The sequence below is a fragment of the Oryzias latipes genome, chromosome 17 (genome assembly GCF_002234675.1).
Source record: "Oryzias latipes chromosome 17, ASM223467v1".
NCBI classification, from domain to species: domain Eukaryota; kingdom Metazoa; phylum Chordata; class Actinopteri; order Beloniformes; family Adrianichthyidae; genus Oryzias; species Oryzias latipes.
The window spans coordinates 3,024,362-3,049,349 of NC_019875.2; the positions used below are offsets into that span (position 1 = coordinate 3,024,362).

General features: G+C 40.4%; 3 protein-coding genes across 4 annotated transcripts in view; 1 reads left to right on the plus strand and 2 right to left on the minus strand.

Moving 5' to 3' along the window:
* Nucleotides 1-23,559, minus strand: part of LOC111949075 (SLAM family member 9-like) — an 88,116-nt gene extending 64,557 nt beyond the window's left edge. Inside the window, exons 1-5 of one of the 2 annotated variants that reach the window (XM_023965305.1) lie at nucleotides 23,467-23,559; nucleotides 21,774-22,088; nucleotides 21,405-21,689; nucleotides 20,002-20,107; nucleotides 18,292-18,549 (exon numbers count right to left, since the gene is read on the minus strand). In XM_023965305.1, coding sequence (XP_023821073.1) covers nucleotides 18,528-18,549; nucleotides 20,002-20,107; nucleotides 21,405-21,689; nucleotides 21,774-22,088; nucleotides 23,467-23,515 — 777 coding nt within the window. In that variant the 5' untranslated portion in view covers nucleotides 23,516-23,559 and the 3' untranslated portion in view covers nucleotides 18,292-18,527. Of the gene's footprint in view, nucleotides 1-18,291; nucleotides 18,550-20,001; nucleotides 20,108-21,404; nucleotides 21,690-21,773; nucleotides 22,089-23,466 lie in introns of those variants that run through there. The other variant, XM_023965304.1, reaches the window with a different exon arrangement.
* On the plus strand, nucleotides 515-8,349 carry LOC101162955 (purine nucleoside phosphorylase). The gene is made up of 6 exons (XM_004078577.4): nucleotides 515-641; nucleotides 2,429-2,598; nucleotides 2,681-2,784; nucleotides 4,089-4,264; nucleotides 7,067-7,257; nucleotides 7,569-8,349. Exons 1-6 carry the CDS (start codon nucleotides 613-615, stop codon nucleotides 7,787-7,789), a joined length of 891 nt encoding a protein of 296 aa, XP_004078625.1. The 5' UTR covers nucleotides 515-612; the 3' UTR covers nucleotides 7,790-8,349.
* On the minus strand, nucleotides 10,950-16,955 carry LOC101168240 (zinc finger protein 300). The gene is made up of 4 exons (XM_023965300.1): nucleotides 15,182-16,955; nucleotides 15,024-15,088; nucleotides 13,346-13,430; nucleotides 10,950-13,260 (listed from the first exon to the last, which is right to left on the minus strand). Exons 1-4 carry the CDS (start codon nucleotides 15,390-15,392, stop codon nucleotides 12,245-12,247), a joined length of 1,377 nt encoding a protein of 458 aa, XP_023821068.1. The 5' UTR covers nucleotides 15,393-16,955; the 3' UTR covers nucleotides 10,950-12,244.
* Nucleotides 23,560-24,988: the final 1,429 nt, after the last annotated feature.

The following is a 24,988-nucleotide window of genomic DNA, read 5'->3' on the forward strand; positions in this document are numbered from 1 at the left end:
AGATGACCTGTTGATAGATGAGCTTTTGCTCAGAAGACGGGCCATTTTTTAGGAATGATCAATGTCGTCTGACCCATACAGACGGTTTTGACAAAAGCACAGAGGCCATTGAGAATGTGATTTCTGTTTCAAGAAAGAAGCCAAAACAATAGAAAAAAAACTGTGATATAAGACAACTCAACAACACTACAGGCCCTGAAGGTGAATATGACACACGACCATGTGCGTGCTGAGGTTTGTGGATGCGTTCAAAGCCAGTTGAAAGTAAGAATTACTGTTGAACACGTCAACATTCCGCTCATAATTACAGTATGTTGTAAACTAATCCAAGAGTTCATACCGTTAAATATCATTTAGATTTCTAAAGGTGATTTTTAAACTAAAGACATTGAGTGTGATCGTCATCAGACCAATTTTAAGAATGGCAATTCAATACAGTCGCGACGACCCTCAATTATTTTAGTCTGTCCCTGAACGCACCTTCAGGGAACAACGCCAGGGCTTTGGCCAATCGCAGCCTCCTCTGGCAGTGACGTCAGGGAGACGTAAAGGCAAACCGGTGTTGTCCATCAGTCATAGCAGTACCTGCCGCAATCATTATCACATTTCATCATGCTCTCCATGTCCGACTTCGCTTCCTGGTGAGTTTTATAACACGTATATTATCCGGCTATTACCTCGTGATAACGGCTCCATAATGCCGCCGTTCTGTTGGTTTTAGTTCACTTTTTTTGGAGAGATTCCGAACTGAACTGATGATCATGATGCCCAACCGCGCGCCGGTTTTTGGCTGCCACGTTTATCGGACGGAAGCGGCTTTCTTCTTAATGTTTCAGAGATGCTCATTTCAGAAGCGGGAACGGTCCTCCGGTCCGTTTTAACCGCTAAAAACGAGAGCATCTGGGTTTTCCCTGATTTTAGCGGTGCGTGTGAACGAGGCAGACAGCGTTTGATGTAACGGAAAAGCCCCGTGGGCGCCGCAGCCCCCTTCACGGGCTCAGGGAGGCGATCTCAGCCGGGAAAAGCCACAGCATTTGCTCCTGAGTCAGTGGCTCTGGTTTGATGGCATGTGGCTCACGCGGGACCTCCGCGCTCTCCCTCCATCACCGCATGCTCATGCGTGGGAGGGGAGGGGTTCTCCTCCTAATGTTCTTGAGAGAACAGCCTGTCGACCATCGGGTGAAGAACTCCCCACCCAGTTTCCTCTATGATCCTTTTGAAAGGGGAGTGCAGTGTCCCCTTATAAAAATACAACCTCAGACCGGATATTTCCGCCTTTGGAATTTTCCCAGCATTCCACTAGTCTGCCATTCTTTTTTTTTTCTATTAAACATATAACACCAGACATAATAACCCCAACTGCTTAGTTAAAGTTTATAAAGGTCTTCAAATAGGTCATCATTTGATCCTTTAACTGCATTAAAGACATAGGTTTGAACCAGGAGTGTGCAACCTTCAACATGTATTGAGGTTTATTTGTCATTGATCACCTACTAAAATTTCGTTTTTAAGCTGTAGTTTAGTTTTACTAACAACAAACTATCAAGTATATTTTTGTCATTGTAAGTATTATAAATGAACTATTGTTTTATGGCATATGTAAAACAAAAGCAGAAAGATAAATTCACCTTTTTTCCGAATATGAAATGCTTATAGCTTTTAACACAGGCTCACGTGACTTCCTTTCAAAATAAAAGTGACCATGTGTCACATAGGATCATATCAATGCAGCAAATTTAGTAGATAGTGTGATATCTGTGGAATGCACTAAAATCTGTTTTATGTCTATTTTTTTATTTAAAATGTAACTTTGTACGAACAAAAGTTTGCTCTTTCTTCAGTGTATATCCGTTGCTGTTGTACCACAGTTATTAATCACAACACAGCTTTAATGTTAGAGCTGACAAATGAATCCACACATAACGGTGCTGCATTGACCTCCTGGGAATTGTGACCATATTCATAATAATGATGAGGGTCCAGTTCTTTGCACTACTATAAATATGGAAACATTCCAGGTTTCAGCTTCCAGCTGCACCTCGTCCTGACTCACTCTGACGGGTTCCTGTTTATTGTCACATCTGAAGATCAGTAAATGTGTTTCATTCAGCTGTGAGGATGACTAAGCTCTAAAGAAGTGTGACGGGAGGATATGCAGGTCAGACTAGTGTCTTTACACCCAGTCACTGTTTTCACAATGAAACCACTTCAGCTGTTACATTCAGACGTGCAGCAGGATGCATATGTGCCTCTGTGTCTTTGCACTAATGTGTTTGTGTAAATAATATTAAATGGCAGTAAAGAATGTTCTCTCTGATGACTAAAGACACGGTTGAAGGTTCCTCCTTGTCCTCCTGCTGCAGCAGCATGACTGTACATGTATGTCCTGCAGAACAAAATGTACTGATTGCTGTTTGTCTGCTGTCAGTGGCAGCTACGAGGAGTGCAGCGCCACGGCGGATTGGCTGCGCTCCCACACTCAGGTGCGCCCGACGGTGGGGATAGTGTGCGGCTCGGGTCTGGGGGGGCTGGCGGAAATGCTGAAGGACCCCCAGGTCTTCAAATACAGCGACATTCCCAACTTCCCCCGCAGCACAGGTACGGCGGGCCGACCGGCCGGCGCAGAGCTGCCCGCGCTGCATGTTGGAGTGTGTGACACCGACCGGTGTGTGTTTTGCAGTGCACGGCCATGCGGGTCAGCTGGTGTTCGGCACGCTGAAGGGGAAGCCGTGCGTCTGCATGCAGGGCAGGTTCCATCTGTACGAGGGGTATCCCATCCAGAAGGTGAGCACATGAAACCCGCAAGATTTACTTCAAACTGAGTCACATTTGATTAAAAAAACTGACAGTATTTTAGTTTTAAAAGGCGATAAATGTATGGAATATCCCCAATACAGAACATTTTAAAGTCTCTGCTTTAAAAAACCATGTTTGTAGATTTTTTAATAGACTTTAACTGGGAAGTAATTGTATAAAAACATTACTTCAAGACCCACTCTGATAAAACTGGTGTTTTTGGTGTTTTAACATGTTCTTGTAGCATTTTCTGATGATGGAGGACATCATCAGACATGATGGTGGGAGGTGGGACATGTCGCTGTAGCTTTTAGTCAAGAACTTTAACTTGAAATTATTTCAGAGAAACAGCCACATTATCTTTTTACTCTTTTCATAGTTGAATGTGAATGAGAACACCTGTTTATGCAGCAGTATTGCATGATGTTGACAAAAATGTCCAGACAAAGTGGACACCAGTCAAAGTTTCAGTTCCTGCCAAAGAAATGGTCACATGGATGGACCGCCTCTCAGTGTCGAACTTTGATTGCAGCATCTGTAGGACCCAAAGTGGAAGAGACTGGGCATGATGGCAGAAACTTAAACAGTTCATAAATACACATAAAAAGGGAAAAACAAATAACACAGATGACCTGACCAGGAAGGACTGAAAACCAGACCCTTCCATCCACTGAGGGTTATTGACGGATGTGAAAGCAGCTGTGACTGATAAGAACCTAAACTGCTGTGACTGACAGAGAAAACAGCAAACAAAACCAGATGGACAATAAGAACACGACTGAAAAACCAAACCAAAGCTCTCAACGCTCACATGAATCTAGGCTACAAGCAGATGCATCAGAATGGATGATGTCCTCCGTCCTCAGAAGACCGTGTTAAAAGCAGCATTTTCATCAGAGTGGGTCTTTACGTTCTGTCTCACACAGGAGAGGACATCAGAACCGGTTCAGACGGATTCTGATGTCCTCTCTCATGTGTTTTCCTCTCACAGAGCTTTGGCTGAAAACATTTCTGCTGCTGTAATGAGACTGAAACCCCAACAAAAGCTGTTTCCCATGGAAACTTCAGCTGAGAACTGAACTCTAAGGCACACCTGCAGAGTGTTCTCTGTGCAGATCTGCAAAAACAGGAGATTTATCTGCAACAAACAGAGACTGTGATGAACTGGGATCGTCTGACCCTTATCTTTTCTGTCAGGAACAGATGTTCAGGATAACATTCCAGAAATGAGGTTTGCACGCCTGGAAATGATCTGTTTGCACAGAAAAACAAGCGTTTTAATTGTCCTTCAGATCACGTTACCCATGCGTGTCTTCAAGTTGCTGGGGGTGGAGACCATGATCATGACCAACGCAGCGGGGGGCCTCAACCAGGACTACAAGGTGGGTGACGTGATGATCATCAAGGACCACATCAACATGCCTGGATTTGCTGGGATCAACCCGCTGGCCGGGCCCAATGATGACAGGTGAGTGTGTGTGTGTGTGTGTGTGTGGGGGGGGGGGGGGTCTTCAGAGCAGCATTACTGCTGAGAAACTCAACCGGAGCTGAGCTTCCATTCATAGCAGGCTCCCTAAAACCTTCAGCCTGACTATAAGCTGCTATTACCAGCTGGTCCTCTTCAGTCACAACACCTACTTCAACAGTCATCAACACGCCCTGAGTGGATGAGTCACGCCGCGGCTCCATGGTGACGCTGAAGCGTGCTTGAAAAGAAGCAAAGCTTGCATTGTGTACACAAACAAGAAAATGTCTTCAGGACGGCCCAGACTGCAAAAACCGAGTCTTCATAAAGTAACAAGGCCATTATTTCAAGACAAAATGTCTCATTTTCTCAAAAAATAATCCTATCAAAAACAGTTTTTCCATAGCAAAATCATTTTAGTTGAAGAAAACATGTCTAAGTGACTCTTCTTTTATTGTTTACACTTCTTAAAATAAGATTTCCTTATAAGAGCATTTTTCTTACCCCACTGGAGACTTTTTCCTCTGTTTTTGCTCCAATCCAGTTTAGATTCACTTCAGATGTGCTTCTCAATAGATTTGCTGAAAAAACGGATTACCCGAAATAAGGGAGAATCGTCTGCAAAACAAACAGTTTTGTGAAAGCTTTATTGTCCCCGGTGATACAGAACAGCTGCTCAAAGGTCCTTTCCTCTGAGAACTATGCAGGTTTCTGTTCCTCTGCAGCTCTGCTATAAACCAAAGTTAGTTATTTAGCAGGCAGACACTTCTCTGCTTCAGTGTGTTGCACAGCAGAACTGCTGTTGTTCATCATCAAACTGCTTTGGAGCAGGAAATCACACAGCAACACTGGAAAAGAATGAACTTCTCAAAGAAGTTAAAAAGATAAAATCCAACATTTCTTTTCCTAGGTGAAAAAAATCAACCAACGGAGCTAAAAGAATGAGTCCAAAGACAAATTAAATAAAAAAAATATCTATAAACACACAGATGTAAGTTTATTCCTCTGATAATTGGAAATATTTGGTCTTAAGAAAGTTTGATATCATTAACCTTTTATAACCACTCATATTAAATTTGCTGGAGGCAGTTGTCTCATCAGCATGATCTAAACTTAACTTTGGTTTCATCATCATTCCACCAGGGCCAGTAAAGGGCTTTTCTGCCTCATTTCAAAATGGCTGCCCTTCATGAAGTTGGCAGGAAAATTTTTCAAAACTTAACAATGAGAATAACTCATCTATTGTTATTCACTGCTGTTCTGAAGGACTGCAACATTTGTTCATAATGAATTGTTTAGAATACCGTTACAAAACGCCGTCATCAGAAAGGAATGATCACCATGGAAAGCCGAATCGTCCTTCGCTCGCCGTCGAATGGTTGCTTTCATGAAGTGCACTCATTTCTGGTAATGCACACCTCAAAGGCCATTAATGACCATGGACACTAGCAAATGAAATTGATATTCAATCCGCCTTTAGGACTTTATTCTTGTTATTTTTTTTTGGTTAAAATCGCGTTTTCTCAAAAAGCTAACTATTTGCACGTTGTCATGGTAACAGCTGAGATGGCAGCAACCTGGACTGCAGCAGCAAAGGACAGTGATATATGTAAATTAATAAAGCATCAGTTCAGAGAGAAAGTTCTCCTCTCACCGCTTGTTTCTGTCCAGATGATGAAGATGAAGGTTGTTTTACAGAAGCAGAGCAGTGATACAGAACATTTAAGCTAGGTGACCGGAACTTCTTCTTTAGGCGTGCATGATCCCTGTGGATTATCTCTTTTTAATGCAAACCCAGCAGCCAATCAGAATGGAGGATTCACCCCGACCATGGTCTAAATGTTAAAAATGTGTGGCTCAAATTTGAGACAGTGAGTAAATGAGGTGCTTTTTTTCCTGAACACCATTTTTACCTTATAAACTAAAAACAACAAAACTAATAAATCACCCAACATATCATTTTTGACACTGTCTGTATTTCATACATTTCATACACGGGCTGCACGGTGGCGCAGTGGTTAGCGCTCTTGCCTCACAGCAAGAAGGCCTCTGGTTCAAGTCCCAGCTGGGGGACATGAAAAACTACATCAATGGGGGACCTTTCTGTGTGGAGTCTGCATGTTCTCCCCGTGCATGCGTGGGTTCTCTCTGGGGTCTCCAGCTTCTTCCCACCGTCCAAAAACATGCTTCATTGGCAACTCTAAATTGTCCCTAGGTGTGAGTGTGTGAGTGAATGGGTGTGTGTTTGTGGACATTCTACCCTGCTACCTGTCCAGGATGTCCCCTGCCTTCACCCACAAGTGGCTGGAATAGGCTCCAGCAGCCCCGTGACCCCAAAAGGGAATAAACAGTTAAGAAAAAGAAAAAGGATTCAATCAAAGGGTTTAAAACATCTTTATCCCCCAATAATGATTTTTTTTAGTCAATTCTGTGATGGACCGGGCTTTCTAGGGGGAATATTTATACACTTTTTGTATGTAAATTAAATGTATGTTTACTTTCAAAAGTCTGTCCCGCTGTGGTTAAATACATTTCTACTAAATTATGAGTTCAATAAAATGTTTCAGTTTCCCTAAATCAAGCAAGTCTGTTACTCTAAACAAGATAACAAATCAAACTTCTGCTTCAAGGTATGATGTAAAGTAAAAAGAAAGAGACATTGTTCAAAATAAGATGTTTTCAAGATCAAATGACTCACAAAGAAATTCCAGATTTATCGTCTGTACTGTAAAGTCTTTTCTAGTGTAAACAGATACTTTTGTTTTTGCAGTTAACCTCTGAGATTTCTGCTAACCCTCTCAACAGGTTTGGCGTTCGCTTCCCCTGCATGTCCGACGCCTACGACCGCGAGCTGCGGCAGCTGGCGCACGACGTGGCGGCAGAGCTGGGCTACTCGGACTTCCTGCAGGAAGGCGTGTACTGCGTCCTCGGCGGTCCGTCCTTCGAGACGATCGCAGAATGTCGGATGCTGCACAGTCTAGGCGCAGACGCAGTGGGTACGTTCCAGAGGTTCCTTTGCTGTCTGGAAACGCTGAGTAAGCTTTTCTTGAGCCAGCAGCATGGAGCCTGGCGCTCAGCTGCTGGTGAATTAGACACCCTTCTATGAAGGCCCACAGAGATACTGCAGGACCCTGCAACATGACTCTGACCCTGCAGCGGCGGAGCCTCATAAACCTTTACATTGTAGTGAAAATGAGAAGCGTTGCGTCTTCGTTCGTTTCACAGCAGCGGTGGAACTTAATTATCTGGATAGTTTCATGAAGCTGTTATTGTTCCGCATCCTGACGGGCTTCTGTTTCTCTGTCAGGCATGAGCACAGTCCACGAGGTGATAGTGGCCCGCCACGCTGGAATGAGATGCTTCGCCCTGTCTCTGATCAGCAACCGATCGGTGATGGACTACGACAGCCAGGAGAAGGCCAACCACGAAGAGGTCCTGGAGACGGGCAGACTGAGGGCCCAGCAGCTGGAGAAGCTAGTGTCCACCATGGTGACTCGGCTCGACAACGACAACAACAACTCTTTCTGACAGACCTGCTCCATCCCAGCAGCAGCGCGTTTCCAACAAACACTCCTACATGTTGCTGTAGCAAAAGAAATCTTGTGTCTTATTGTTCTATTGGTCTTACGATGCCTGACACTGGTCTCTCTGATACACTCCTTTATCTTTGTTTACACGTTTTAGCCGTAAGTTGACTTGCTGCTCTTCATTGTAACCACATTAAAAACCTCACCTGAGTTTTTAATTCAGTCTAAATGTTGAGAAGTATTTAATAGAGCTTCACATTCCCACATGTCTGCAAAACTACCATTTAATGTGTGCGTGCAGGCGGATGTCTTTACATGTTAACTATTTTAAAATATTTATGCTAAAAGTTATTTAAGATGTGGTGGATTTTTCTATTGTTTCTATATGAATTAAAATTAAGAAGGGAAGATGTATTTTTCAAGGGAATGCCTCCAAAGTATAACAATGAAATTCTTCATCGTTGTTTATCCACAGGCTGGATGATGGACAGTTTGTGCTTTTATATGTATAAACTGGACGACCAGCGGATGGGACTTTACATTAAAATCCAAACCTGGAAATGTGGTGTGTGTGTTTTTCTGAACTCCATCCTGATGTTTGAAGTCTTTCCTACAAATCTGTCTCCATCTCCACTTTTGGTTTAACATTTTCAAAAGTCAAACTCACCAACGTTTGCACACATCTAGAACAGCATCAAAAGGAATTTTGGGCTTAGTTACCAACCTTTTCCCACCAAGAATGATGACATCACAACGGGAGAAACAACCCAATCTTTTATGGGGCTCAGATATAAAATGTCTAAATCCACTAATGAAATACAGGGTTAGTTTTGTTATTATTATGGGATGGCCACAGGACCAAATCATGGGAAAATGTGAAATTTGTTGATTTTCACAAATAATTGACAATATAGGGGAAAAAAATTCATTTGAACGATCTTCAAAATCCCCCACATGCCACCAGGGTAATTCTGCAACCACAACCAAAGTTTTGTTGACCTTTGACCTTGGTGAAAGACTGCCATCTTGAATTAGCTAAAATCTCCCGTAGTACCTTCCACAAATGGAAACTCCTCCTGGGGTTCTGGATCTAACGCCTCCTAACTCCTCCAGCATCACTGGATTAGAATTATTAGAAAATGTTTTGGACGGCGTTCACATGGTGAGCTTGTAAAAGTGGCTCTCAGATTTTTTACTGGAATATTGGGGAAACTTGATAGTAATAATAATGGATTAGATTTATCTGAGCTTTTCCAGACGTTCACAGTTCTTACAATGTCCATTCCCTCCTCATTCATACTTGGTGATGGTATCTGCTGATGTACCACAGCTGTCCTGGGGCAGAATGACAGAGGCGTGGCTGCCAGTTCGTCTCTCTGACCATCACCGGGGTCATTCATTCACATTCACACACCAGTGGAGCCACACTGGAGGCAGGGAGGATGAAGTGTCTTGCCCAAGGACTCAACGACAGTTGACTGGTGGGGTGGGGATTGAACCCCCGAGCCCTCGATCAACCGCCTGAGCCACTGCCGCCCGCCCCCTTTATTAATGTAAATTTAATACATGAATCCTAGATTCAAGCTGAGCAAAACGGTATAATAATATTAACAATGTGGGCAAACAAAAAAGGCCCAAAGAAAACTAAGTGATTCTTTTTAGAATTACAAACAGAAAATGATTGATGTGGGTGATATTTGTCCTGTGCAGCTCTGAGCAGGCTGGCAGAAGGAGAAGGGGGGAATGAAAGGCCTAGACGGGTCGGTAGCACCTGTGGACCACACAACACCGCCCGCGCCTTCATTTCATTTAGTATTACATTAAGTATCACCAATTGGTAATCTAATATTCCCACACATGTGATTTTATGTCTGAAATTCCTTTGATGAGAAACTTTGGATTTTTAAGCCCCAAGTTCATATTTTAAGATATGACCTCCAAAACCAAATATTAACCATCTCCCTTATTTTATAGTAAATAATAATGTTAACAAGTTCATATTTGGGATCACTGATCATTTTTGTCATTTGAAGCTTCCTTTTCTGTCACATCCAGCTTTAATCCAAATAAAAGTCCTCTCCAATAAAGTTCATAAAGGAAAAGACACTCATATTTGACTGTTTTTCAACAGTGAACATGTTCTTTTATGAAAAGGTTCATTAGATTCTACAAAACAAACAAGTATTGTAAATAAAGGTTTGGTTTTTCAGGTTTGAGGTGTGTCAGAGAAAGACGAGCTGAGGTGTTCCCTTAGAAACTGTCCTCCATCTTTGATCTGGGTCATCGTTGTGGGAACAAACACGTCTGGCTGGTTCAGTTTTCACCTTATCGTAAAGTTGACCCTGCTTTTGTTACCAAAACCACCTCCTCCACCCATGGATCATCTAATCTCCAGCCTGCTCCCACCATCTTTCTCCACATCAACCCCGTCCTCCTACTCAAAGTAGAAAAATTCCATGACGTCCAGAATCCTGTGTTTATGACCTTACAAGGTCATGAAACGTTCAGAGCCAACAGAAGAGGTCAGGTGTTTTCAGAAAGACAGCTCAAAGCACGCCTTGACTATGAAATCCTGATGAATGCATTCACACCGTGCTCTGCACATTCTGTACATAAATCCCCTTTTAAATGGATTTTTTTACTCCTGCTTTTGGACAAACTGACTTTAAGGACTGAAGGCGGAAATAATGGATGGCGTTTGAGAGGTAGACCAATTCTTGCATTTGTTAAAGCAAACAGAAAAAAGCAAACATGCAGCAGACTTAGAAGCAGAGGGAAATGAAACTGCTTTTGTGGGACGGGAGTTTTCCTGCTCGCTGCCTCTGAAGCTCCTGACGGCTGTAAAACAAGCTGCCAGAGCCAAACATTTAGACGTGTGTGTGTTTAAGAAAGGACAGAGGCGCTCTAATGTCCTGACTCTGCATTATGAAGACCTGGAGTTCAGGATTCGCTCTGCATCATGTCACCCTTCATCGTCCCTTCAGGTCAGCATGAAAACCTTGAGGAAGTTGTAGAACTGTGGTCTGCAACCTGAGGCCCCAGAGCGGCTCTTTTACCTCTCCACTGTGGCCCTCTGCTTAAGAAAAAACACAAAGCTTTTCGTTTTAAAATGTTACTGTAAAGTTTAAAGAAAGTAAGCAGTAAAGATAAAAAACAGAAGGTAAATTTACTCAAACTTTATTTAAAGACAATCACAAGTCCAACCAAAACATTTCAACGGACTTTTGTGCCTCATTTACCTCAGAAAATCAATTGGAGGAACGACCGGTTTTAACGGGAAACCAACTTATTTGGCAGATTTTCTATTTTTTGAACAAATTAAAGGATTTTAATTTCGCCTTCTGGCTCAAAAAACACAGTAAAGGTCACTTAATTAGCTCTGATTCCATTTGGCTGAAATGCCCCACAAACTGTAAAGAAAGTGTTTCTTTTTTTTAATCATCACACTACCTACTAATGCATTTGCTGCATTGAGATGATGTGACAAAGGGTGTCTTTTATTTTGAAAGGAAATCATGTGAATCTCTGTCAAAAGTTGCAAATGATTTCACATTTGGAAAATAGGCTAATTTATGTTTTATTAATGCCCAAAAACGATGGTGTGAAGCGCAGCGCCCTCTTGTGGTATTTCATCAATAGGAACAAGGAAAACAAAACTTTGCTGTCATTTATTGTTTAAAAATATTCCTTCACCTGTCAGTTGTAGATACTTTACATACTAGTAATGACTATTTTATTCTAAAATATTTTAACTTACGGGTATTTTGATATGTTTTGGTCATTTAACTCCATCATAACTGAATTTATTTTTAGTTATATCCAACAATATTCTTCAGTGTTTTTTCCATTCAAGGTGAGGATAAATTAAGTGAAGTTGTGGATTCTGGTGTAGATTGGAGTTTAGTGACATACGGCAGGAAGGGGTTAAATAAATCTTTTGTGCTGATCAACCAAACAAAGCAGAGTAACAATAATGTTGACTCTTCAGGTCAGGAACACTTTTCTAAAATAATCTGATTTTTGGACTTTAAACAGGAGAATTCACAGGCTCAGAGTAAAAGCTCAATGCATCAGTTTGTGTTTTAAAAAATACCTTTAATGCAAAAGACACAAAAGGGGAGGTTTGCTGAAGTAACCACTGAAAAGACAGAGCAGCTTCAACCTGAGAGATGCATGGCGTAGCTGTTGGGAGGAGAGGTGAAGCCGGGGAAAGGTGGCAGCGTTTCCCTGTGGAGGACAGGGTCAAACCACCATCGGTGTGGACGCAGACGACTCTTCCTTTTTGGACTTCTAGCTTTGAAAGTGTCTCCCCAAGACCTAAACCTTCAGAATAAGAGCCCAGCTGCAATGCTTTGGGTTAGGGTTAAAATAAGAAGCGTCCATCACGGATGGACTTTGCATAGAGAAATATGCATGACTGTGGGCCTGCAGGTTCAAACCGTGAAGGCCGCGTCGCTCAGCTGTAGGTGTGAATGATCTTGTGCCGCTTCAGGTGGTGCATCAGGATGAAGGTCTTCCCGCACTGGGCGCAGCTGTAGGGCCGTTCCCCGCTGTGCGTGCGCTGGTGAACCCTCAGGCTGCTCTGCTGCGTGAACCTCTTGCCGCACTGGCCGCAGCCGTACGGCTTCTCGCCGGTGTGCGTGCGGTGGTGGATGCTGAGGTGGGACGAACACTGGAAGCTTTTCCCGCACACGGCGCACCAGAACGCCCGCTTCCTCTTGTGACTTTGCTGGTGGAGCTTGAACTGGTGGAGGCGGCTGAAGGCCTTCCCGCACTGGGAGCAGGTGTAGCCGCGCGCCAGGCCAGGCAGGGGTTTGTGCGTGTAGAAACTGCTGGTGGTGGTGAAAGAGTTCTGGGGGTGGGCAACGGCTGGTCGGTCTGCGGGCAGGGTCACCCTCTCAGACTCCTCGCTCAGCTGACGGAGCGGCGCCGCGTGCGATGAGTTAGTCTGCATGTAAACCGGCTCCTTGGGTTTGTCCTGCTGCGACAGAGCAGCCTGCGTTCTTGGAGGAAAGTCCGATAACTGCGGGGCGCTAAACTCACCTCGGTAAATCCCGTTGCACGGCCTCTGACAGGACGTCTGGGGAGACCTGCCGGAGTTCAACGCCACGTTAGCGGCGTCTGATTGCTCGGGGAAGGCGCTGGAATACTCCTCCACTACGCTCGAGAAGTCGGGAAAACCCGCGTCGATGTCAGCACCTTCAATGATGGACGACCACAGCTGGTTTTCCCGTTCCTCCGTGGAGAAGTCCGCTGCCGCCCCAGCCGGCTTGCCCGCGCTGTGCTGGCATCCGTCCTGCCGGAGCATCAGCCGGCCCTCCTCCTTCTCCGTCTTGATGGTGAACTGAAGGCCGTTGGCGCCCACCGCACGCGCAGCAGGGTTGTACGAGTCGCTGAACTCTGAATTCTCCCGAATACCGTCAGAGATCTTCTGATCCTTCAGCCCGGCAGTACAGAACTGAACAGCAGGACCTGCGCAGGCCAACGTGGAAGCGCTTTAGGATCTGAAAGTCTAAAAAGTTTAAATAAATAACATAAACGTTCCGTTTTTACTCACCAACAGGGTCACTGATCCAAAGCGATTCATCTGGACTCTCTTCTTTAATTGGGAAGGAAGCAGCAGCATCTTCAACCTGATGAAACTACATTAAAACAGCAGGAACGGATCAGTGCCTTTGGCCACCAGAGGGCAGCACTGAGCTGGTTTGGACAAAATTAAAATCCACATTTATAACATATTATTAATGACAGAAGTGTCATGTTTTTAGAAGTCTGCTAAAGATATCCTGCAGAAAAAAACCAACCAAATACGTTATAGCATGTAAAAATGAGAAGCATGTCTCTGAACACCACAGATGCCACACTGTGCACTAAAGCCCAGACGGACTGGAATGAATCGGATTTCAGGATAGTTTTGGTCCAGACACCATGAAATGTCATCATTTACCACCATGAAGTGCTTCTTTCCTTACAAAAGAATTCTTTCTTTCTTTTTTTACCATTTGCCTCAATCACACAGCCGCTTCACCGTTTTCATTAGAAAACAAGCAGATGTTGATCCAGCTGCAGGGGAAACATCAAAGAACAGAAAGACACATCTGATCCTCATATAGATTCATGAAGGCAGATGTAAAAAAAAACTCTGATCTTCATTCAGAAAATACAATCTGGACTCATCAAATCCATACATTTACTCCAAAAAAGCCTCTAAAGACCCACTCTGATGAAAATGGCTTTTATGGTGTTTTTAAACACGTTCTTGTAGCATTTTTCTGATGATGGAGGACATTTATTGAGAAAATTAAGATTAAGCCTGCATTTCTGAGTCCTTCTTTATCCAAATCAGGGGCAGATGAAAAAGTGCCGTTGGAAAAAGCTTGTAGCTGTGACGTAGGTGCTACAACGGATCCACTTTCAGACACATAGATCCCTGAACGTCTTTGTTTTCCTCGTCTGAGCTGGAATCTGGATCAGAACTGTACGGCTGGATAGATCTGATATTAATCATGTTAGCTTGGGGGCTGTAAGCTAGAAGGAGAGAGTGTAAACAGAAGGATGTCGGGAAGCAGGGCCAGGCTCACTCTGCACCAACAGTCCCGCCCACAAGAACTCCTGCCGCTCTGCAGAAACTATGTCCTAGAAAATGGCAGTTTTCAGAGATCGCTGGGAACACTATAAAAAATATCCCAAAAGATGATCAGAGCGGGAACTTAAGTTCCTTTTAAATGTAAGAATTTATAATTTTGTGAGTTTAAACTACATGTTTAGTTTGAATTGATTGCTTTGTGAAAAATGCTTTTGTTACAAAAAAAACAACCAAAATCTGACAAATAAATCAACATTTACTTAAATCAGAAATCTAATTCAAAAGTAAACTTGTGAATCAAATTCTGTTCAGTGGTTAAACAGTGATATTTGTCTTTAAAGACAGAAAACTCATTTAGTATTCAGGGGAGAGAAATAAAGACAGAATCGCATGTTTATTTGCTGGATTGGTGGTTCAGCTTTAGTGCACAGATATAAAAACACTAGAAATGTTCTCTATTCTGAACATAAAATGACAAAATGACAATACTGTGCATTTCTTCAGGAATTTCAAGCACCACTTTAATGGGTTCCAGCAGATTCATTGAAGGAATGCCAGCTAGAAATGTTCCTATCCCAAGTCTGCATTTGTCACCAATAAAAACAGTTTGGATTTATTGAACCAAAACAAATGTTGGCGGGAAAATCACCTTAATGTCTCCTGCAGGGTGAGGACAGTTGCTCCTCACGTCACTTCCTCGGTCGGGGTAGTTTTCTGGAAACAAACAACAGGAAAAGCATCCATTTAAACCTGAAACTGCACCCTCCTGAATGAAGGCGGATGAATGGAATGAGTGAGTGATCTCACCGCGGCCGCGCGGCAGCTGCGCGCGCCTGCTCTCCTCCATCATCATCAGCTTCCTCTTCAGCATCTCATTCTCGCTCTGCTTCCGAGACAGTTCCAGATGCAGAAAAGCGCATTTGTCGTCGACCAGTTTGGAGATTTCTGCCACCGCTGCCTTTACCAGAACCTCCATTATTGACGACAGCTGGGTTTGGAAGGGGATGCACGTCGCCATGGCAATAATGCAGACAACGCTCTGTCTGTGCGGGGGGGGGTTAGGCAGGAGATCAACCAGAGAACCTTTCCATGCAACAGAAAATGACCAAACGTGACGGGAAAGACGTAGAATAACGCTCTACATGTCCGAGTGTTTGCAGGAGCTAGCTGAGCGGTTCTTCCGTGTGGCGGAGGCTTTACCGTAAACACGAGAAAAAAGACGCAAAAAGATGCAGATAGCGAGGAAGATACCAGGAAATGGAGAAAACAACAAAAAGACGTTTGTGCTTTTCAATTATTGGATGATAAAGATTAAATGATATAAAAACCCTAAATGAAAGAGTGTAGATGTACTGTTATCAAACTTAGACGCAATAAAGGGCAAAGCAACTCACAAATCGCTGCTGGTTGCCAGGTTTGACGCGTTTCGGCAGATTTAATGTAAAGCAGCATTTTTGAGGTCAGTCATCACCGCACTCAGATTTTAGGAGAGTTGATTTAATCAAAATGCTCCAGAAAATAAGCCAGCATAGCAATATACAAACACGCTCGCTTGTTTTACTAGCAAAACCACAGAGAAATCAAAAGATTACACAGGTGGACAAACAAAACTAAGTTGAAACATATGAACAACAATCAAAATAAAAAAAATACAAAGAATTTGTTTAAACAAGCTAGAGTAATAGAAAATCATTTAAAATGTTCTCACTTTGAGCACTAAAGTCACTGTGTTATAGGCCTAATTGCTGTTTTGTGTGTTTGTTTGTTTTTCCGCTTTTTTCTATTGAATTTGGGTGGTGTTTGTAATAATCTTGTTCAATTATGAAATAAATATTAACGAATGAACATTTCCTGAATTTTCGATAGAAGTTTTAAAAGTATTGAAGTTAAAATTTTCTGAAGATTGCTTTTTTTTATTAACGTCTTATTTTGACCACCAGGTGTCGCCAGAGAGAACTTTCTTGTAAAGTCCAGTTCCAGTGTTTTCTCATGACCACAAAATATATGCACTGCTCAAAAAAATAAATGGAACACACCGAAAACACATCCTATGCCTGGACCATTGAAAATTTCTCGTAAATGCTTTATTGTTTACACAGCTGCTTGTGCTGAAATCACAACCATGCAAAAATTATTAAAAGAAATTACATTTATTAGCATCTGAAGGTCTGGTTGTGGAATCATAATCAATATCAAAGTCGAAAACACACTACAAGCTGATCCAACTTTGATGTAATGTCTTTAAAGCAGTCAAAATAAGGCTCAGTCGTGGGTGTGGCCTCCACGTGGCCAAATGGTTCCCTGCAATGCCTGGGTAAGCCTCTGATGAGGCGGTGGGTGGTCTTCTGGGGGATCTCTTCCCACACCTGCACCAAAGCATCCGCCAACTCCTGGACCAGGGGTGCCCACACTTTTTTGGCATGTGAGCCACTTTTGAGACGACAGACAGATGGACACACGGATGGACGGAAGCATTGTAGTCCAAGCAATAAAGAATTTACACATATTTATCAAACTCATTACAGAAATGATGAAATGCATAGATTAAAAAGATAGAAAACAAAACTAAAAAATAACGTCACTTAAATCACATTTGCTTAATTAAATGCATTGATCATTAACTAAAGTATAAGTAGAGCTGTTGATCCTTAAATCCTCTTATCTTTAAATCCTGAAATAAGAGTTTCTTTATACATCTTTTTGAATATCTGAACATTTTTTGAGCTCATTACTTAAACCGTTCCAAAGTTTAGTGCCACACACCGACACACAGAAACCTTTCTTTGTGGTTCTTATCAGTTTGATCTTGAAGTTCCTACATCCCCTCAGTCTGTAGCCTCCTTCATTTTCAAAGAACTGTTTTTGGATATTGAATGGTAACGATTTCCCACTGGCTCTGTATAAAAGTTGCGCAGTGTAAAAATCCACAAGGTCATACAGTTTTAAAAGTCTAGATTGATCAAATAGATTGTTTGTATGATCAAGATATCCGGCTTTATGTACAATTCTGACGGCTCGTTTTTGAAGAAAAAAGAGAGGATGTAGTGAACTCTTATAGTTATTCCCCCAAATTTCTATACAGTAGGTGAAATATGGTAATATTAAGGAGCAGTACAGTAAATATCTACTGTTGTATCCTAATATATGTTTAGATTTATTTACGATTGAAATACTTTTGGAGACTTTAGTTTGTATGTGTCATATGTGTGGCTTCCAACTTAGTTTGTCATCGATAAAAACCCCTAAGAATTTGATTTCTGTAACACGTTCAATCAAGACATTATTTATTACAATTGAGGGCTCTTTATTTGCATTGTAGTTTCCAAAAAACATCACTTTGGTTTTATCTAGGTTCAAAGATAATCTGTTGTAATCCATCCATAATTTTATTTTGTTTAACTCTGTGTTCACCACCTTGATAAGTTCCCTATGATTGTCTGTAGAATAGAAAATATTTGTGTCATCAGTAAATAATATGAGTTTCATAAGCTTTGAATCATTGAATATATCATTTATGTAAATATTGAAAAGCAGCGGGCCTAGAATTGATCCTTGTGGGACACCACAACTTATCTCTTTGGTTTTTGACGTATATTCATCAATCTTGACAAATTGTTTTCTTCCCGTTAAATAGTTTTTGACCCAAGTTAGCGCTAGTCCTCTTATCCCAGACACTTCCAGTTTGTCAAGTAGGATGTCATGATTGAGAGTGTCAAATGGTTTTTTTAAGGCAATGAAAATTCCAGCTGCATATTTCTTTTTGTCAAGAGCATTTGTGATTTCCTCCACAGCATCAATGATAGCCAATGAGGTAGATCTATTTTCTCTAAAACCATATTAGTTTTCATTTATAATGTTATGTTTTTCAATAAATAAAGCTAATTTATCATTGAATATTTTTCTAAAAGTTTTGAGAATTATGGAAGAAGAGAAACAGGTCTATAGTTTCTAAATTATTAATTTGAAAAAGGATTCAGAGCAAAACAAGAAAAATGTTGATGATATGGAGACATGTTCCTGCAGACGTTGTTCAAGCTTCACCTGCTGCTGAATACAAGATCCCAATGCTTCTCACTGGATCCATTTCAGAGGGAAACCATGGAAATCTGCAGCTTGAGGCAGAAATCAGACCTGAAGCATCATGAACCATCAGCTAGTCTTCAGACATGTTTGACCTGCAAATAAATAATGACGGTTATGTTCTCCTGTTACTCTGTTATAGCTCCCAAACACATTTTCAGGTCAGGTTTAGATGTTCTGCTATAAAGTTTAGTGTTTGCTGATCCAGACTTTATCCAAACATTTATTTCGTTGTCAAAGAAAAGTTTCATTTTAAAAGTTTGACTGAATTTATGTTAAAGACTTCTGATGTTTATGAACCATGAAGATGATACATTTAAGAAATTCATCAAATCAAATCAAATCAGTCTTTATTTATTTATCACTGTTCACATAAAACGTAACACAAAGTGCTTTACATTAAAACTAAACAAATAAAATAAATAAAATAAAAACAAGCATGAAAATTCAAACAGAGCCCCCTCCCCCAGACCCACACACACACACAAGCCCCCACCCCTTTAACACCTCCCACCCCTTAACTGATGAAATACGCCGAGCACAGAACAACTAAAACGTTGCTTGTTGGAAATGTTAATATTTGGGACCTCCCTCTGTGAATTATAGCCAGTCAAATCTAAAGAAAAAAATCAATTAAAAATGTCTCAAGTTCCTCAAACTACTGACAACTTTGATATGATTCACATAAATATTGGGGATTAAAAACCACTTTTTGTCAATGAAGTTCTAAACGACACTTAGTTTTTAGAAGAAAAAAAACACAAACAACAAAAATGCGTTTTGAACAACAGACAGTAACCAGGAGGCCAATGTTTGATTCATTTCAAGTCTTCATTTTCTTATTTAAAGCTTAAAACAAAAAAAAGGCTTTATAGAATAGTGGGTCAAGTGTGTACTTTGTTAAAAACTTTATACAGAGAAAAACACAGAAGAAGCTTGTTATTGCTGCTAAATTCAATGAAGTAATACAACGACACATGTTATGTAAAAAACATGCAAAAAATAAATCGCAGATATTGAAAAATGTTTTGAAAAAGAAAAAAAAATTTTTTTTAAAACTTGGATCAGGACATTTGTCTGAGTAAACATCTGTCTCCTGTGTCTAACCCCAAACAGAGAAACTTAGAGAAAACAGTTGTTCTGCACTCTGAGAAAACAGTTCAAACTGTAAACTCAGATCTGCTTGCAGGAACGTTCAGTCACAGTCGAGTCGAGCAGTAAAATAAAGAAGAGATGTGACTCCATAAGCAGTTTATATTTAAGAATCATGATGAACGGATCCTAATCTGCTCAAACTACAAACAGTTGTGATTCAATAAAGTTCATTGTGTCTATAAATGATACTGAGTACTTCAATTATTTTTCTATCAGACACTGGTTTGTTTTTGTTAAACCTGATGACGACCCTGACGAAGGCGGAAGGTATTCCACCGAAACACGTCGGTACGTTTAACAAAAACAAACCAGTGTCTGATAGAAAAATAATTTAAACAGTTGTGTTTGTTCAACTCACAGTTTTGGATGTTGTAATGTAAAGTCAGACTTACTTTTTCTTCTTTAGAGCATAAAAAATGACTGAAGCAGAAAGAACAAAAGCTGAAACGACGACCGTAGTCCTGATGAGACTGTGATGACTGAAGACGTTTGGAGAAGCTGGGAAGAAAAACAAACTTCAGTTTAGAGAAATAGACCAATAAAATACATATGGAAACATAAATGGAAACAGATTTTACACATGAAATTGTTCATCAAATCCTGTTAAACTTGTGACTGAAGTAATAAATATGTCACTCCACATTTCACTGCACATTGACTGGACAGATGCATTCAATCTGAACATTATTTTAATGAGACATTCAACAACCGTCCTGTTGCTGACTCTTCTGTAAAAAAAAAGGTTGTTTTTGGTTCGTAAACATAAACAGCTCAAAAAGGATTTTTAGCAAAACATTTTGAATATGTAAAATAGACAGACAAAACTGAGATCTCAGTTTATGAATGTAATTTTCCAGCTGTTGTTACTTAATTCAGTGTTTTTCAACCAATGTGCTATCTCCATTCACTGATCTAAAAACAGTTACCATCTCCAGGATTTCAGCTCTGTGTTCATCCAAACAGGTCCTGATAAAACACTGAGTAGTTAATATCAAAGATCATAAAAGACTTTTTTCTTTGTGTTTATTTGATTCTATTAAAGACATTTTGATAAGAATGACGGTCCGCGATTTAGCCGCAGCTATAACTGTTTTCAGAAAAGTCCCGCCCCTTTAACTGTCTCCACCAACCATTCTTGGAAACATTTTCTTTTTCCTAGGGGGGGCCTGGCTAAAAACAATTGAGAAGCACTGGATTAAGACAAGAGAAAAACTAATAAAACTTCGATATGTTCACTTTTTGTGGAGCTACAGAAAACATAAATATACTGTTAGTCTTTTTGTGTAAATTGTATCACACATATTATTATCAGATATTGTTCAAACATTACCGTTGCCTTTGCACCAACATTGAAAAAAAAAAAAATCATTGTTCAGAAAGAATGTTGTTTTTTTTTGTGAGGTTACATAAAATTGCATGTTAATAAACTGGAGGAAAAAACAACTACCAGGGTAAAAGGTCAAATAATTTAGTTGAAAATTATTCCTGAAAACTAACTTGACTTTCATTACATCTTCTAGAAAAAACATTGTGGAGGGACTGTTCATCAATACAGACTATAGAGTTTCTCCTTTATTCATTTTTGGATGATGGTGTTCCGTGGGATTTTTGTCATGGATAAAGTGTGTTATGGCTTAAAAAAGGTTGAAAAACACTGACTTCATTTACTTACAATGAAACAAACCCTTTAATTTAAGAGGGATACTTTATTCCTATCCAGATTCCTTTTGTTGTCATAATTTTGATTTATTCTAATCAATATTTTCAAAATAATATTTTTATCTACAAGACGCACCATCATTTAGAAAGCAAATAAGTTCAATCCTCTTGGTGCTGTTAGCCCAGCTCACTTGGTTGCTATGGTTACAGATGACTGATTCATCAGACAGGTAGATGTGGAGAAGGTTGCCTTGTTGTGAGGTGTCTGTCTGCTGTCCATTATCCTGTTTGCAGGTTTCCTTTCCACATGTGAAGGAGCTGCTGACACTGGAGTGATCTGTGCTGCAGGTCACAGTCAGGTTACAGACGTCTGAGCTGTTCAACACTGAATCCACTGTCAGATGAACTGGAGATACTGGATCTGAGGAGGAAATGACAGTCCAACAAAGTCAAACAAGCTAAAAGAATCTGGTCTAAGATGTGAGAGAAGAACAAAGAGATTTACCTTCAACTGTGACGTTGTACTTAGCTACAACTTCTTCTTCAGCTGATATCCTTATTGCTGAATAAACTCCAGTGAAATCTTCTCGACAATTCTTCAGTTTCAAAGATGTTTTTTCAGTGATCTCAGTTCTCTCCGGATACTTAAGCTTATTCACTGTTGGTTCTCTATCTTTATGGCATGTAAGTCTCACTAAATTATCCTTTTCATTGAACCTCCAAAAAATAGGAACGCCGTCCTCTGAACAATCAGCTCCATCGGCATCCAGAAGTAAATCATTTCCCGTCTGAACAAACACTGGAGTCAGAGCAGAGACACCTGAAACAAATGACATAAAAAGTCAAACATATAATTAGCTTTCTTAAATCATTTCTATTTACGTCACTTTCTCCTTGTTTTTTTATAGAACAGTCACAAAAAACAATTTCAAAGAATTTAACAGTTTGTTGACTATAAGAAAGTTAGGCCAAAGAAAATGAAGAATAAAAACATCAACAACTTAGGATTTAATGAAAGTTTTAAAGTCAAAATAAAAAATTAGCAGATGTAAATGTTTGAGTAATTTTTGATCAAAATATTTCCTACATTAAAGGAAAATAATTTGTTAACAAGTAATCAAGAGTTTGCATTAAATAAAAAGTAATTTTGGTGCAAACACAATGGGGGGGGGGGGGGGTTACAAACCAACATCTACCAGCTGTTCGTCCTCAGCTTCTGCATTTTACCTGTTTCATATTAAATAGTAACCCATTACCCATTAAAAGGTTTTTGAGCTTCACTCAGACCACTGATCATAAATGACATTCTAATACAGTCAGTGACTCAGACCCAGTTTTTGTTATTCCGTCCATTTTGAGAGAAGAAGGAAGTGGTTGCAGCTAACATCAGAAATAGACCTGACCAGTGACCTTTATGCTGTATGTCGTTTAGTTCTTATGCAACACCCCCATGAAACAAAAACCTTTAAAAAAGAGCTCAAATATTGTTCAACTGAAATGTCTTTAGAGTAAAAGTGTAATCTCATTAAATCATAGTGTATTTTGGGCTATAAGACACATTTCAGGTTCTGGAAGTCAAGGATTGACTGGATAAATAAAGTGTATACAGATCTCTTTAATGACTCAAAGCCAACTTTTGAGGGATCTGTGACAGACGTCCTTTACAAGAAAAGATCTTTGAGGAGAGAGCGGGATACGCCGGCTGGAGTCCTGTGGAATAACATGGACCACAGGTGTTCAAATCCAGACCTGGTTGTTTTCCAGTAATGCTGCCTCATCTGCTGCTGATTACCTGGATCAGCTGTGTTTAAACAGTAAGGAGGCCTCTTATATTAGTGTCACGTCAGGAGGGGTTAAAAACAAGTTTATTTACTTTTTTAAGATCATCTCATTTCAATAAACTTAAATAAAGTTAAATACACCAAAATGTAACCAACAAACCCAATATTTATCCACAATAACAAATTAATCAGGCTACTTTGAAGCTCCGTGCATAAACTGCTGGTGAAACATTTTGACAAAAGAACATTTTTAACAAACAGAACAACTTAAACTCATGACGACAACTCCAGGACAACAACTGAGTACCCCCCCCCCCTCTCCTGCTCTCCTGCACGGCTGTTACTTACATGGCTATGAAGTCATATTTATGCCAACACATTTCATACAAAGGTTATTTGCTTTCAAACAATATTTACCTTTAAAAAGAAGAATGAAAACGCCCAAAGACAAAGGAAGACGCTGCATGTTTGAGAGAAGTGAGGAAGAAGGAAGTGGTTGCAGCTAATATCAGAAACAGACCTGACCAGTAACCTTTATGCTGTATGTCGTTTAGTTCTAATGCAACACCCCCAAAAACCTGCTCAAATATTGTTCAACTGAAATGTCTTTAAAGTAAAAGTGTAATCTTATTAAATCATAGTGTATTTTGGGCTATAAGACACATTTCAGGTTCTGGAAGTCAAGGATAAACTGGATAAATAAAGTCTATACAGATCTCTTTAATGACTCAAAGCCAACTTTTGAGGGATCTGTGACAGACGTCCCTTTGTCTACAAGAGAAGATCTTGAGGAGAAAGCGGGATACGCCGGCTGGAGTCCTGTGGAATAACAGGATAAACATGCATATAAACCTACCATGAAATCGACTGTATAAGAAAACTGAACAGAGTCAGTGTGACATCACCCATAGAAAATGATAGTGATGGGATTTATGGCTCTTTTTTTAGAGCGCCAAATCTTTTGGATCAGCAATTTCAATGAGCCGTTCAAAAGACTGGCTCATTTGGCTCTTTTTATATTTATTAACGTTTAAAAAGCCAACATATGGTTTTTTCATTTAATCCTCGATATAATTACAGGGAGGATCAGAATAATTCAAATTCAGATTTTCCACCAATAATTGAGTTCAAATTATTTTTGGAAATATCAATTTTAGCTTCATTTGACATGACTACAACTCCAGGACAACAGCTGAGTCCCCCCCCCCCCCCCCCCGCACGGCTGTTACTTACATGGCTAAGAAGTCATATTTATGCCAACACATTGCAAACAAAAGTTTCTAAGTAGCAAATGAAAATATTAAACATTTTCTTTTCTTTTTTTGCATTCTCCGTAGAAGCAAAGAAAACGCAGACAATCATGGGAGATATGAACAGCAGAAATATAGTGACACAACCATCTAATCAGGTCAGCAATTAAAAATCTTGATAGTTTTTAGTAAAGCTTTTGAATGAACTATAAATATGAAGTGTTGAAGACAGCAAAGTTATTTTACTAGCTTAAATTAAACCAGCAAGGGGACTCATTCAAAATGATGTTAAGGCTAACTTCAGATATCATTTGTACACCCCCCTCAGTCATTCTGGTGTCAAGCAAGCACACTCTCGCCGAACGGCTGTCAAGTGAGCCCTGTATCAAAAAAAGTGTGCCGCTTTCTTCCGTCGTCCAGGAAGTGCTGCAGTGGTTAATCACCCTATTTGTTATCCATTTGTGAGTGCATGCACAAAAACGGTCACTTTTCCTGTACAGCATCTGAGCCCTTATGCAGAGTTTAGTAGACTAATGAAATAAGATGTTCGATATGGTGGTGGATTCCACAGGTTTTAAATTACTACATACTTTTCTTTTCCAAGATACAATTTCAAAAATAATTTTTAATACACGCACTGCCAAAAAAGGCAGACAAGTTTTATTTTTTTATACATATCTATATTTTTC